At 37.9% G+C, this 14389-nt stretch overlaps 2 protein-coding genes across 2 annotated transcripts; one reads left to right on the forward strand and one right to left on the reverse strand.

The window, feature by feature from the left end:
- Positions 1-611: 611 nt before the first annotated feature.
- On the reverse strand, positions 612-8609 carry tcp11l2 (t-complex 11, testis-specific-like 2). The gene is made up of 10 exons (XM_085250809.1): positions 8312-8609; positions 6178-6358; positions 5329-5461; positions 4456-4576; positions 4073-4296; positions 3784-3920; positions 3236-3423; positions 2899-3080; positions 2645-2817; positions 612-2549 (listed from the first exon to the last, which is right to left on the reverse strand). Exons 2-10 carry the CDS (start codon positions 6344-6346, stop codon positions 2287-2289), a joined length of 1590 nt encoding a protein of 529 aa, XP_085106935.1. The 5' UTR covers positions 6347-6358; positions 8312-8609; the 3' UTR covers positions 612-2286.
- A 680-nt stretch (positions 8610-9289) lies between these two features.
- Positions 9290-14140, forward strand: depdc4 (DEP domain containing 4). Its single transcript, XM_085250808.1, has 9 exons — positions 9290-9386; positions 9902-10322; positions 10667-10821; positions 10916-11111; positions 11221-11471; positions 11637-11779; positions 11976-12101; positions 12272-12350; positions 12585-14140. The coding sequence occupies exons 1-9, from the start codon at positions 9311-9313 to the stop codon at positions 12782-12784; spliced, it is 1647 nt and encodes a 548-aa protein (XP_085106934.1). The 5' UTR covers positions 9290-9310; the 3' UTR covers positions 12785-14140.
- Positions 14141-14389: the final 249 nt, after the last annotated feature.

The raw sequence follows: 14389 nt of genomic DNA on the forward strand, positions 1-14389 counted from the left end.
GAGCATTCCTAGATGAACAGTTTCCTGGAAAGTGGATTGGTCGTCGTGGGCCAGTTGAATGGCCCCCAAGGTCTCCCGATCTGACCCCCTTAAACTTTTATCTTTGGGGTCATCTGAAGGCAATTGGTGTGAAGATTCGAGATGTGCAGTACCTGAAACTACGGATACTGGATGCCTGTGCTGGCATTTCTGCTGCGGTGTTGCTATCAGTGTGTGAAGAGTGGGAGAAGATGGTTGCATTGACAATCCAACACAATGGGCAGCACATTGAACTCATTTTATAAGTGGTAAAAACTTGTAAATAACTCAAGAAAGAATAAAGTTATGTTGAAACCAAGCACACCATTGTTTTTCTTGGGACATTACCAATAAGTTTGATGTGTCACATGGCCCTCTTCCTATTGAAAAAAACAAAAGTTGTATCCAAGATGGCCGACTTCTAAATGGCCACCATGATCACCACCCATCTTGAGGAGTTTGCCCCCTCACATATACTAATGTGCCACAAACAGGACTTTAATATCACCAACCATTCCCATTTTATTACGGTGTATCCATATAAATGGCCCACCCTGTATATAAGGTTTCATCATTAAATGAACACCACATGCTCAATTTTGTTGTTTTATTATATTAACATTGATACAGAGGGAAACAAAAACTCTCCATGTTCTTATGTAAACTGATGTAAAACTACATATGTTTTTCTTTCTGCATACAAATGTCCGCTGGAAACCTTTCGAGACAAAATTCATTTCTGTGTTCAGCACCTTTCATCTCACAATTGTGTTCTTACATCCAGCGCAAATGTACTGTAAACAAAACAGCACGTTAAAATGTAACAAGCAAATAACAATATAACCAATCAACATAACTAATATTCCACTGGCAGCTAACAAATAAAATTACAGAACATACAACAAGCAACAAATACTCCAACAAATTACTCAAGCAACAACTAAAATGCACAAATCCCAACACAAAGAAACTCATGCAGACAACTGACATTACTTTCTTTCAGAGGTCAAAGCTAAGTGTGGATTAAAAATGATACAAACAGTTTCATTTTCTGGCTGATAAAAAGGTAAGAGACAACAACTAAACTAATAAATCCAAGGAAAAGGGCTCATGTTTTGCATTACCTTCAAGTGTGGCACTTCTTATTGTCAGTTTTTCTGTAGTTAACAGTTATACTGTTACCTTAGTACTTAACGGTGATAACATTATATGTAAAGAATCTGAAATTCTACTCTGCTACTTTTCTATATAAACCTCTCCATCTGTGTTTTATAAAGCTTGCTGTATGCATTGTACATAATAAAATGCCCTTCTGTTCTTATATACTGCCTCCAAAATTCAAGGAGTTTGACTACAGACACAATGATAAAATAGGGGGTGTCAACATTAGGTACAGAAATGGATTATTGTAGCTAATACTGGTTTTCTGGTTTGAAGTCCTAAATGTTCACAGGGAAGCACTGACAAGGTATTTGTTATTTTTGCTGTTTACCGGGCTTCAAGTGAGTATTTACGGAACTTTTACATCTAAACTGGAGAAAGGGTTCAGGAATTTAGCTTGGTAATAAATATAATAAGTATTGTTTGGACAGCTGAACCTGAAGTCAACCTGTGGACAACTCATTTTCCAAAGTTTATTATATCTGTAAAACATGGTGGAGGCAGTCCAATGGCACTGGGTCACTAGTGTTTATTGCTTTAGTGACCAAGGACATAAGCAGCTGGATTAATTGTTAAGTATATGGCTATGTAATATAGTAACACTATATTTTTGTTCAAGCCATTGAATAAAAGCTCAGCTTAGGTCAGCACTTTTTAAAAAATCAAATAATGAAAATAAAATTAAACTGATTGGGTACTGAGGTAAAATTATAACAACTGTGTTACTGTCCAAATATTGCTGAAAAATAAGTTTGAGCATTTTCGCAAAGTAAGGAGTCACATTTAAAGCTGAGCATGTGATAAATACACTGCTGTGCTTTTACTGCCAAATGTAATGACAAAACCACAGCTGCAGAACCTGCATGACACAATGACCCACTTTCCTCTTCTCTTTTTTTCTTTCACTCCATGCATTGACATCCCATTACTGAAAATCTTTCTCTTCCTCCTCCTATAGCTTCGACTTTTTCTTGTTTTCTTTGTGTATTAACAACCAGCTTGATGCTGCTCAAATACATTGTAGTCGACACAGATACTCCCCACCTCCTTTGCTTTACCTGTGTCTAGTAGAAAAACAGTCTTCTTCAACTGCATGATATTTTCATTTTAATTGTGGGTGACAGAGTCCTGAGCTGTGTTCTGAGGAGGGTTGGCTGCTGGTTGGCTGTTGCTGAACATCAGCTTCCTCAGGATGTCAGCATAGAAAGGGCCATAGACTGTCTTGTTGTAGTTGACCAGGGAGATGAACTTTGCCCCAATTATTGCTAGTTCAGGCTTGATAGCAGTCAAACCAGCTGGTACTTGTTCAATTTTGGACTGAGGTTTTGGGTCAGAAATGAGTGCCATGAAGTACTGCTGCACACGGTCCTCTGCAGAAAAACCACAGCAAGCGTTTAGTCAATTACATCAATTTCTCAACTAAAATTTTTTTAAGAAGTTAGTCTTTCAACTTATTCTCTCTTACCAACTAGGGTTCGGATGGGATTGTCCTTTTGGGTAATGTTGCAAATCTGGCCTGTGAGGGTGCCCTGCAGCGCTGGGGTCAGTGCAGGGTAGCTCCTCTCTGTTAAAGACTTGTTAAGCTCACAGCAGATCTGAGCACTGATGCCCTCTAGTGACTCTTCTAGGTTAAAGTCCCTATAGGTATAAAAAAAAATCAGTTTAAGATGGAGTTTGAGACAGATATGTCTGAAAATAGTCTGACACAAAGGTACTGACGATCTGTGCATCCCATCCAGCAGCACACTGATCATCCTCTTCAGGCGGTCAGACAAGGATGGTAGACCCTGGATAGGCCCCCCAATTGTGCTGTAGACAATGAGCAGCACCTCATTCACAGCCTGACATTGCTGAAGCTGCCACTGAATCTCTTGGAGACGGATCTCATCTGTCATCCACGTCTAATGGAGAAGATTGCACCAATAAAATCTCCAAAGCACAAATTGTCTGTAAAATCTCTAATCTCTCAGCTATGTAAATATTTTTTAAAAATAACAAGGAGAGAAGCTGACATAAACATAAGATCCTTCTCTTAACTACATTTACAACACACTACCTCAGGCGGTGGGCTCTTGGAGTAGTCCCATGTGAGGATGCGAATGAAGGCAGCGTTGAGAACTTGAAATGGCCCAGGCACCACTGGTTGTCCTTTTCCAGGACCATTAGTCTGTTCTGTAGGGGCGATGGATGACTGCAGCTCCTCCAGTGCAGACTTGATCCAGGAGGTAGTGCGGTCTAAAGCACCTGAGAAAGTTTCATATTAGCGCAAGTCTAGCAGGGTTTCAGTTTTTCACTTTGACACAGACTGTAAAGAAAAGATGGCATAGCCACTGTGACATCCTCCACTGGACTTTGGACTTTGGACTCTCTTTTTAAAGTTTTGAGTTGAGCAGTTAGAGTTTCTTTTGTTATAAATAGATGTACTGGGAGGTCAATATGACAGTTTTTGCTTCATTTCAGTCTGAAAGTCACACACAAAATATAAAAAAAAATAATTCTCAAATGTAGACCTCAATAAAACTGTGGCATATTTTCTGTATTTTTGTGTGTATAAAAGGGTGCTAAAGGTTATATATAAAGAAGAATGTAGTGTTATTCACTCACTGGGTGTTTTGTCCAGGATGCTCTGAAACTTTGCCCTCTCATATTCGACACTTTGCCTCTGCAGCACAGGTCTCAGGTTTTCAATTGTACAGTTGACCATGTCCGCTCTCATCAGGCTCAACACACGGAATATTTCCCTAATGTGTAGAAATAACCAAGATGCTATGAAAAATTTGCTTTTATAATTAAAAATATTATTATTAAACAGAACAAGTCAGACAGTAAATACAGTCACTGTTAATGTATATTGGATGCAAGCACTGAAATATTTTGAAAAGTGTGCGCTTACTTAAAAAGCGTCACTATGTTATCTGTGCCCTCTCGTAGCTTCTTGATTTCCTCATCCCTCACGGGTGCACACATCTTGCCCATGGTTGTGATAATGTAAGAGGCAAGTCCCTGGATGTCTAGAGCATCGTTGTCAGCCTGCTGACGAATCAGGTCCATGTCCAGCACCTCCATGATCTGGGTCCGCATCCGATTGGCACCCGGATTAAGGAATGACAATAAGATCTGTTCGTCAAGAGGGGGAAAAAAAGTTGTTTTAGAAAAAAAAAAAAAAAATTATATATATATATATATATATATATATATATATATATATATATATATATATATATATTATATTATATATATAAATAAATAAATAAATATTTGAATGCATGTGGTGACCTCTCTGATCTCCTCCACTAATCTGATGGCTTGTCCATATTCAGGAGGGTCGTCATTCAGCTCAGCCTCCAGGATATCCCAGAAGGCCTTCTGAAGATTATCTCTCACTGCCTTTAATAAACTAAAAGAAAATAAATAAATAAATAATAGGGGGTTTATCTGAGTAAAACTGCCATTTATAAAGCACACTTTGATTTTGAGTTTTATTTTATTAACTTATCTTGAGAGTATTAGACTGGTAAATTAACTTTTTTTCTCTGAAGGAACTAAAATGATTTTCTTGGATCTTCCTTTCTTTTGATATAACTAAGTAACACTACTATTTAGTAAGTAACTAAACAGTAGTGCAACATTTGGTGTTTTCTGGTTGTACACCAATCATAAACACTCCCAGACAAGTTGCTGCAAATATACTGTAGATGCAAATCATGAAAGCATGTCCTCAATGATCAAATTCAAATCTTTCTTTCTGCTCAGAAAGTGTGTGTTTGTTACAGGATGCTATGATGTTTGAAGATAAACTTGTCAACTTAAAATTGTGTTATCCACTGGGAGCTTGAGAATAAATAACAGTGAGTCTTTGGATCTCCCTTTTCTTTTCTAACTCTAAATTCTCGCATATTATCATCAGACACAGACAGTTGGTATAACAAGAATCACATTTATTTTAGTTTATAACCATGTTTAAAAAGGTAAACATGATTTTTAAACACTGCAAAATCTCTATGTTTGTACAAAGCACAGAAAGCAGCATCAGCTCTCCCTGATACCTAACATGTTCTTCATTATGGAAAAATCTGAAATGTAGTATTGGTGTGGTATTAATATTGCAAAACTTGACATTAGTAAGCACAGGCTTTTGTCATATTTTACCTGTCCTGAGGTAGGCTATTTGGCTCCAGGTGGAAATTGCGGTTAATAACAATCTCATGGGAGAGGCTGAGATTGAAAAGGTCTCTTGCAGACTCCATGACCTCGTCCAGCGTTAGGGTTTTGGGTGGGCTTGCTGTGGGAATCAAATATTTGCTGATTTATAAATTGGGGGAAAAAAGCATGTCCGACTATTAAAGATGACAGATGTCAAACTCCATTTACACTGTTCATACATACAGCTCACTTAAGGTAACCAGTAAAAGTCCGTCTTTATGTCAGTGAACTGAAGTGTAACAACACATTTAATCCTTGGCATTTCACACTTCTTTTTCTTAATATAATAAAAAGAAGTCTAATAATAATAAGCATGTTTCAGTTTTTCCACATGATGAAGAAGAATGAATGATGCAATAATAAAAGAACAGTACGACTTTTTGGACTTAAACTGTAAGAAATGAATATGTAAAATGACAGATGAAGTTTCCCAGACTGTCCTGCAATTATAAAACAGAAAGTTCGTTAACTGAACATGTTAGATATTCTTATTCAATCTTAGATTCTTATACAATTGTTATTTGTTATATCTGGATTGGAGTCTCTGTCAGGCTTATTCTGGCACCCGGGCCTTATGTTTTGATGCCCCTGGTGTAGAGGGTGGTAGCTTTCTTACAAGCCTTTATATTAAACACAGTCATTAACCCCTAACAACAACTGCAAACAAAACAGCAGATTAAATGTATTTTTTTTTTTACCACTCAGACAGGGTCATCAAAAAGAAAAAACACAAACTTGGATTATATGCAGTGAGCTTATGCATAGATCAATGAGAAAGGAAGGGGACAGACTCACAGGATGGGCTACAATGCTTGCTGGAGGAGTCACTGGTGAAGCTATCACGTGAGCACTCCAGGTCGCTGTTCAATGTCATGCTGTCGCAGCGCTCTGATGATGACTCCACATCACTACCTTGGTCCTCACCGCTGGATGTGGAGTTAAGCCGCTCATCATTTAAAGGCATTTTGGATTATAGCTGCAAATAACAAGTCAGTAATAACTTAAAAGGGATTTCCTACCACAGAGTTTAATTCAATATGTTCAGAAGATCCAGACTATTAAATGATAATTACTGAGATACTTTCAAGGGAATCCTGCATAAACTATCCTCAAAGTACTCATTAGAAAACCAAAATTTCCATGACACAATCTTACCATCATTTTACCTGAGCTCGTCTGAGAGTGAGATAGTGTGTGACTGTTGCAGTTTTTGTTACCAAGGCAGAGTGTAACAAAAACACCAGTCATACTCAGTGAAACAGCTGGAGGGCACCATTAAACAGACAAAGCTGCCTTGTTGCAAACACTTTCAACATATTATTAAAGTCAATGATGGTGCATGACGTAAGTCACTGAAAAATAAAAAGAAATAATAATAGTGTATAGTGTGGTTCAGTGTTTGTTTACTGCCACCAGGGTTTAAATCACAATACAAAGTCTAGACATAAACAGAACACATTTCCATATAGGTTTACACAAAAGCCTTTATGCCTGTGCCTGTCTATCCAATGTCAGTTGTGTCTCCAGGGCAACATGGGACAACAGAGGGCTACGCAACTGTCAAGATGATCGTGTTACACTTCTCACTGTGCTGTTGTTTGTTTTCCACAAATACACATAGGAAAGAAAGGTAAAGATGACGGGATGTGCACATTTTTAACGTTATTGTAAAGACTGTTTACCACTGTTAAAAAAAAAAGAGTAACCCACTTAAACATTACTTGAGTACTGTAACAGGTTAAATTAAGCCTGCAGGCCTTTCTAATATAGCCTAAGACATACAGTGCTGGCAGAATGACCCATAGGTGTTCCTATCCTCTGGCTCAGTTATCTGCTGCCAGAAATGAATGCACACTCCCTGGCAGCGCTTGCAGTTTAAAGATAGCTCAAGGGTCGAGGAAAATGGGTGTGGGGAGCCCTTTTATTACATCATATGCTAGACTTGACAGCTAGGTCAAAGCCATGCAGCAGGCCAATTTTCAGAGATTATCCAGAGGGATAAAAGCAGAGTGATCCAGAAAACTGATTACGGATTAGGTGTACTCTGTCATCTGCAGCTTCTTTATGAGAAAGCTTCTTTAAGCAGTTCAGATGCTAGGTAGAGTAAAATGCATTGTCCTGTTATAACCAGAAGGATGCAATCTAAGATAAATGAACATATCGTATAATTTTCCCAGATGTTTTGGAAACATATCTGAGCGAATATGTGATCGAATAAGAGGTACAGGCGCTCTTACACACACACACACACACACACACACACACACACACACACACACACACACACACACACACACACACACACACACAGCTACATCAACTTCTGCAGGAACAAAGACAGCCTTTTGGGGTCCAGATCTGACTGCGGTATAATGTAAACAAAGCAGTGAATCAGGAAGGCAGGGCTAGATCCACGGGAACTCTCCTTATTGGTTGCAGTTCCCCGTCTCTCAGCCCTACATGGAAACTCTTTGGTTGCACAGCTACAAACGTGGATAAAAAAAATATCCACACATGCGTAAGAAGTGGGTACACGTGATCCGAGGTGCAGACCAAAACAAGAACTCCGTGTACATTACAAATAGTATATTGTATCTGATCATGACAGAAACCACAGAAAAAGAAGTGCGGAAACAATAATGCGTTACGCTCTCCCTTCAAAATACATCTGATGCATCCGTCAAACTCAGCACTATGTCAGTGTTATATAATTGTCTTTGTTACTTGACTAAAACCCCTGGTTTACAGCTTAATACGAGTCATAAATGTCATTAATTTCGTACACCAGCTGTCACTGGTATGCTAAATGTCAGAACCGTCAAATACTGTACTCTTCTTCCTGTTTCACAACAAAGCGACGGATAACTTAGCAGCAGACACCATAAACTAAGTCACAAGCACAAATGTCTTCGAGAAACGCGATGTTTACCTCATTTAAGTCACTAGAAAGTGAAGCTGACAGCGAAAATAGCCCCGCTCTGAAGAGAAAAGTCGCCGTCGTCCTTTTTAAAGGTCCTGTTCTGATTATATTTATGGTGGTTGGCAATGGTGCATTACCAGCACCAACTGGAATGAGTGAGCTGTGCAAAGGGAATTCAAGTGTTCAATAATAGTAATAATAAATAAAAAAAAAAGAAAAAACCGAGAAAAGAGGAAAATAAAGTTGTCTCCTCTTGCGTTTGCTTCTCTGTTTAAAGGTCCTTCAGTAGCCCAGCTGGCTCTGAGAACTAGCGGGCGAAACCATTTTACACACGGGTGTGTTCAACTGCAAAAATAAAGGCGATTCTAAGGATTGTCTTTTTTTTAAAAAAGAAGAATCTAATTAATTTAAAAAGAATCTGCAATTTAAAGAGAGCAGATACAATAATATGCAGACATTTAGTTCAGAAAAGGGTAATGTAATAATACGGGCTACATTTTATCAAGCTGTCGAAAAATGGTACACCCCGCCCTGCTTTTCCAAAACGTCTGTGTTCACGTGGGTTGTTTTGTTTACGGATGTAACCTCAGAACCTTCACTACCTGTGGTAGTGCTCGCTATTATTCCCCTTAACATAAGACCTCTAAAAATATACGGGTCTTAGGTGGGAGGTTTTTATTATATTAATACTACAGTATGGTCATTGTGTGGTTATATGACATCTTGAGAAAAGATCCAGATGCTTAACTTGTGACAAATTGAGTCTTTTCAGCATGTTTCCAATGGCAGCACATCTTAAATATAAAAACTGCAAAATTTTTATTTTTATTCGACTTTAGGCATTGTTATAAAAATTTCATTTAAAAACGAAACAAAACAAATAAAACAAAAACCTTTCGGGGTATTTTGCGCGTGTGGCTGTTGTAGCCTCTGGGGGGCAGCAGCGGGGTTGAGTCGGTTCATTTTAGACGAAGAAGAACGTGATTACGTCACATATAGAGTTTCGTGATGGCGCTTGATTTGACTCCTCGGTTTAGAAGGTTGAACAGCCAAACTCGAAGCTTTCGTGAAAATCTACAGCATGGTAAGATATGAGTTTCGTTTTAACGAGTTTCTCATTTACAGAAATGACTATGCAAACATAGCATAGCAATTAATACACATGCTAGATGGAACTAGTGATAATTATAAACACGGTTGCCACCACAAACACGTCGTTATCAGTGGGCTTGTAAATTAACTTTCAACTGTAGTTTTATAAAATAAAGTATTAAATTGAAATAGTCTCGTAAAGTACTTCAACGTAGTACATAAACACCATGATAATGACATGCAGTGTAGCTTTTACTTACTAGTTCAATTCATTTCATTTCATTTCAATTCAAAATTTATTTATACAGCGCCACATCACAACAACAGTTGTAACCCTAACCCTTTCTAATTAGATGGAGGAAATATTACAAACTCCCCTTATCCTTCAAACTTTTAAACAAGTCATTAACATCCAACAATTACCTTTGGCTACAGTTAAGCAAGTTCTAGTTTAAACTCACTGGAGTCACTTTTTCTTCAAACCTCTGTTTCTTTAATTACCAACAGGCTTCTCTGGGCCCTTTGGTGCCACCCAGCTGTGGCACAACATCATCCAAGCCCTACAGACTCAAGTGGAAGTACGCAGCTGCAGGAGACATTTACGTGTTTACGCTGAATGTTTCACAGGCTCAGACGCTGTGGACGCAGTTCTCAGTTACTTGATGCAGAACGTGGCATTTTGCACAAGTGAAGTTTCTCGTCTCAAAGCTGCTCGGCTCTGTCAGGCTTTGATGGAGGCGAAGGTATTTGAACCAGTAGGCACAAAGCTGTTTCGCAGGGACAAGGAGGTGACCTTTGAGGACAGCAGCTGCAGTCTTTACCGTTTTCTGGAATACAAAGGATTTTTGAATTCTGATGTGAAGGGAAACATTAATGCAGAAAACATACTGCCAGAACAACAGGAGATAAAAAAGAAGAGGAGCTCAAGGTGAGTTTTACATAAAATCCTCTCTGTTCTGTTACATTGGTGCTTAATTTACATTTATTTTCCAGTATTAAAGCATGTGAATCACCACTGAAAGTGCTGATCTGAACACTGAAACTCTCATCTTTGCAGAATAGGTGTATTATGATTTTTATTTTTTTTTTAGTAAATTTGTTGCATTTATCTTAATGTTCTCATTTCAGTTTCTTCATAGCTAAGACATTATAAACATCAACACTCATGCTAAGTATTACAACATTTTGTATTTAGATTTTTATTTAGAAAAAAGAAACATATACACAGAACCAAAGTGTTTGTTATCATCCAAATGTTTCCTGTTCTTTCAGGAGGCTGAATGAATTAAGAACAATTGCCAATCCTCTTGCTGTTGGATCTTCAGACAGAAGGGTTGAAAGATTGCTAAGGGCCATCAATCTGCAGCCATCCTTGTCTGCAGCTCACAACAGAACCACCACATCTTCTACCTTTCTTTCCAAAACTGGTAATGAGCAAATGTGCCAGTATAGTAAGGGGGGGGATTTCGAGTGGACAGATATTTTTGTTTTTGTTTATTTTGCTCTTTCTTCCTTCCATAGTGTCAGATCAGGTTTGGAAGCAGCAAACCGTGTTGCAGCTGCTGCAGTTAGTAGAATTGCCAGTGTTGGACTGCATTCTTACCTCTCCTGAAAGAGTTCATCCCCAAACCTGCAAAGCTCCTCTGGCCAACCAGGATCTGGTTATCTCTAACACATGCTTGGAACGAGAGCTGTCTGACACCCTTCCCCTACCCCAGTCAGTCCTCTGATTCATCCCTTGAGGCTTTTGCACTTTGGCTTGAGACCTATTTGTTCATGTATTCCATTACACCTGTAGTATGTTCTTTCATACTTTTTTTTTCCAGGTTGGATGAGTGGCTGTCAGCAGCAGCAGACTGTTTGGAACTCTTTCCCGACCAGCTGATCGTGGTTGCAGGAGAACAGCTAAGCCTGCAATGTGGAAATGCGTCTTTGGAGGATCCCAGTGCAGAACATATGACAAGCAAGAAGAGGCTGTTGTTTGATACCATTGCCAAATACTACAGTGGACAAGAAAAATCTCCACTCATTTCAGGGCGTTACCTGGACATACATATTGCAGTTCTGAATTTACTGGGTAAGAACCAAAAGAGCTAAGTTTAAGTTTATAGTGACTTTTGATTCATGGTGTGGAGCAATAAGTGATAGGGCTGTGATCTGTACCACAGTTTTTTTTTTTTTTTTTTTTTGTTTGTTTTTTCTCCAGTCATGAAGGTTAATACTTGTGTCTTTTAATTTCCAGATGAAGGGAAGCTACAGGATGCCATCAAAGCATCTCAATTGTGTTTGCGGCTGCTGGAAACAAGTCTGAGAGATGAACTGCAAAGACTTCTGGCCTTCATGGCGATAGCAGCTTGCTCAGATGCTTGCCGTCTGCAGAAACAGGTCAGCAGCATCCTCTAAACCACACTGCCAGTTTCATCTTTTTGCACTTTTATAGAATAATAAAAGGCAAATAGTCCATATAGAAAATAACTGAACATGTTTGAATCTGTTTCACTGAATAATCTGATAGTACCGTAGCTTTATTTTGTAAAATTATAAATGAAATTGAATTGAAACCTATTTTTTGTCCTTTCAGACTGATAACAGATCCTTGGTGTGCCGCACATTTCAGAGAGCTCTTGTTCAGAATCATGAATTGACTCGATCACAAAGTGAAGCTCTGGTGTTCTTTCTCATGGACAATCACTCTGAGCTCTTCAAGGTAAAATTCTGTGCTCTCAGAACTACATTGAAATAGTCTTCTTAGACAAACATGCGTTTCCGTCTGGATTTCAACCAGCCTTAAGTTTACTTTTTAATGTCTCTACAAGTACCTGATAGTTGTTACAGTGTTTCCTTTTACTCTCTGGTCTTATCTTGCAATAATGATAGACACCTACAACCCTTATTGAAGCTGTGAGGAGCACACTGAGGACTGTGCAGCAGGGAAAAGATCCTGACTCATTTGCTAGTAAGTTCAATGTTAATTACACTCTGACAAACCATCACACAGTACACCATCAGATGAGATAACAGCTCACTATGTATAGATACACTGTACTTCAGTTTTTTTGTGTACCTATCTTATTTGGAAACACTGTTGCTCCAGATCCACAATAAAAAAACAAAACAAAACCCCCACTTGTTCCTGAGCACTGTGCATCCTCCATGAAAACCATGAAATCCTCTTCATGTTTTGTTGCAGCGTTCACCTTCTGCCAGCAGGTGACTCCACAGGAATACGAGGACCAGCGTGAGGCTACCACCCTGGAGAGCCTCAAACAACTTCTTCATGACATTTCCTCGAGCAAGAGGATGTCTGCCAAGGAGAAGAGGAGGATGCTCAAAGAATTTGAAAAGCATCACCCCGTGGTCTTCCTGCAGCACTTTTCTAGCACTTTCTGAAACACACAAGTAGCTGGGACTGGTTTGACTTCATGGGTGTACCTACAAATTCATGCAGTTTCAGGATTTTAAAAAAAGGTTAAACTTGAATGCATTTTATGATTCTAACTAACAAGGAAGTACTGACTTGCATATGGTTACACCTCTAATGTGTAGTATGCAGAGTGGGGATGGCATTCTGAGGTGGATACATACTACAAATGCTTTTCAAACGGCATGTTTCCATGGGTGTAATCTTTCCAAATCCAAATAAATCACGAGGTAATGATAGCTGAAGTTTTATTTTTAAATTTGCTGGTAACTTGAAGGCAATGAAATTTTAGTTCAGTACATCTGGTCAACAACTGCTGTAAAAAGTATTGCACTAGTTTGAAAACTATATTGTTGGCACAGATTTTACATTCTACAATTTAGCTTTACTGCAGGATAAAATCAAGTGTTAAAAGGGTGTAAAGGGAATACTTAAATTTCAGTACTAAATGAATTCTCACAGCCATCAAATGGTTGTTTTGAGGCAACATTAAGTGAACAGCTTATGCTTCTAGATTGAAGTGCTCTATTTGTATGTGTAATACTAAACTTTTTTTTCCAGTGTGCATCAGGCCTTGGGAATAGTGTTGTGCTTTTCTGGGGCTGTGCATTTTAATTAAGCATTAATTTCTCTACATCACAAAAAGATGTAAAGATGTTATCCATTTTGAGGCCTTGATTTGGTAGCTGTACTTGAAAGAAAAATACTAATTGTTGCAATAATTTCTTTTTCTGTGAACGTTCTAAAAAATGTTATTATTAAATGAAAGCAGGAAGGGTGTTAGGATAACTATCCTCATGTATAATTTTATGGTTAATGACTGTATTTAGTGCCATAATTTAAATATTCTAATTGGAAGTTTTTAGGATTTTTACTTGAAAGATAGACATTATGACCTCATTGGAAAAAGTGCGGTACTCTAACTGGATATGCTACTGATGTAATTTTTCTTTAAAAATTATAAGCATCACTGTAATGAAGACATGGTCGTAATAAAAAATGTGGTCTCATTTTATTTTCAGAAACACTGAAATCATCTAAAAAAATGCAATTTATGATGCTGAAACATACTTTATTTTGTTTCAGATTAACATGTTTAATAAAGCCTTTCTAAAACTTTCGATGTTGCAGTGTATGTACCACAGTGCAAACTAGAAGTCAGTGTTTTGTAATGGAATAGTGAGGATAAATATAAATTATGATTTTTTTTTTTTGACACACTTCATCTGTTTCTGATTAGGATTTTCAACACTACTATTACTGCAAATGTTTTGTCATTAAGTTAATTCCTATCTGAAATTTAATAAATATTCGAGTGTTCAGTATGAGGGTGACTCTTTGACTTATTGGTCAAGAATTTATGAAAAAACATTTTTGAAATCTACTTTTTTAGAATATTGGTAACAGGGTTGCACCGCACATCGATGGTTTATTATTTATTATTCTCAAATACATAATACAAATTGGTTCCTGTCGTTTTAAACCACGTTTGAAGCCTAAATGATCCTCTAACTACATAATAATCCTTAAAATTCATATTTGTATTCATAGGTTTATATTTTTCTAATAATTTA

The sequence above is a fragment of the Mchenga conophoros genome, linkage group LG17 (assembly GCF_057382185.1).
Source record: "Mchenga conophoros isolate Kocher_MC1m ecotype Shallow Benthic linkage group LG17, M_conophoros_male_GT1.1, whole genome shotgun sequence".
NCBI lineage: Eukaryota > Metazoa > Chordata > Actinopteri > Cichliformes > Cichlidae > Mchenga > Mchenga conophoros.

Bases quoted from the DNA above. Each gene is read 5' to 3' on its own strand.
- tcp11l2 (XM_085250809.1), bottom strand. From the start codon at position 6,346: ATGCCTTTAAATGATGAGCGGCTTAACTCCACATCCAGCGGTGAGGAC. The intron at 4,577-5,328 runs GTAAAATATGAC...ATTTTCTTTTAG, and splicing joins AATAGCCTACCTCAGGACAG to TTTATTAAAGGCAGTGAGAG. The intron at 2,550-2,644 runs GTAAGAGAGAAT...GTTTTTCTGCAG, and splicing joins TCCCATCCGAACCCTAGTTG to AGGACCGTGTGCAGCAGTAC.
- depdc4 (XM_085250808.1), top strand. From the start codon at position 9,311: ATGGCGCTTGATTTGACTCCTCGGTTTAGAAGGTTGAACAGCCAAACT. The intron at 9,387-9,901 runs GTAAGATATGAG...AATTACCAACAG, and splicing joins TCGTGAAAATCTACAGCATG to GCTTCTCTGGGCCCTTTGGT. The intron at 11,780-11,975 runs GTCAGCAGCATC...TTGTCCTTTCAG, and splicing joins CTTGCCGTCTGCAGAAACAG to ACTGATAACAGATCCTTGGT.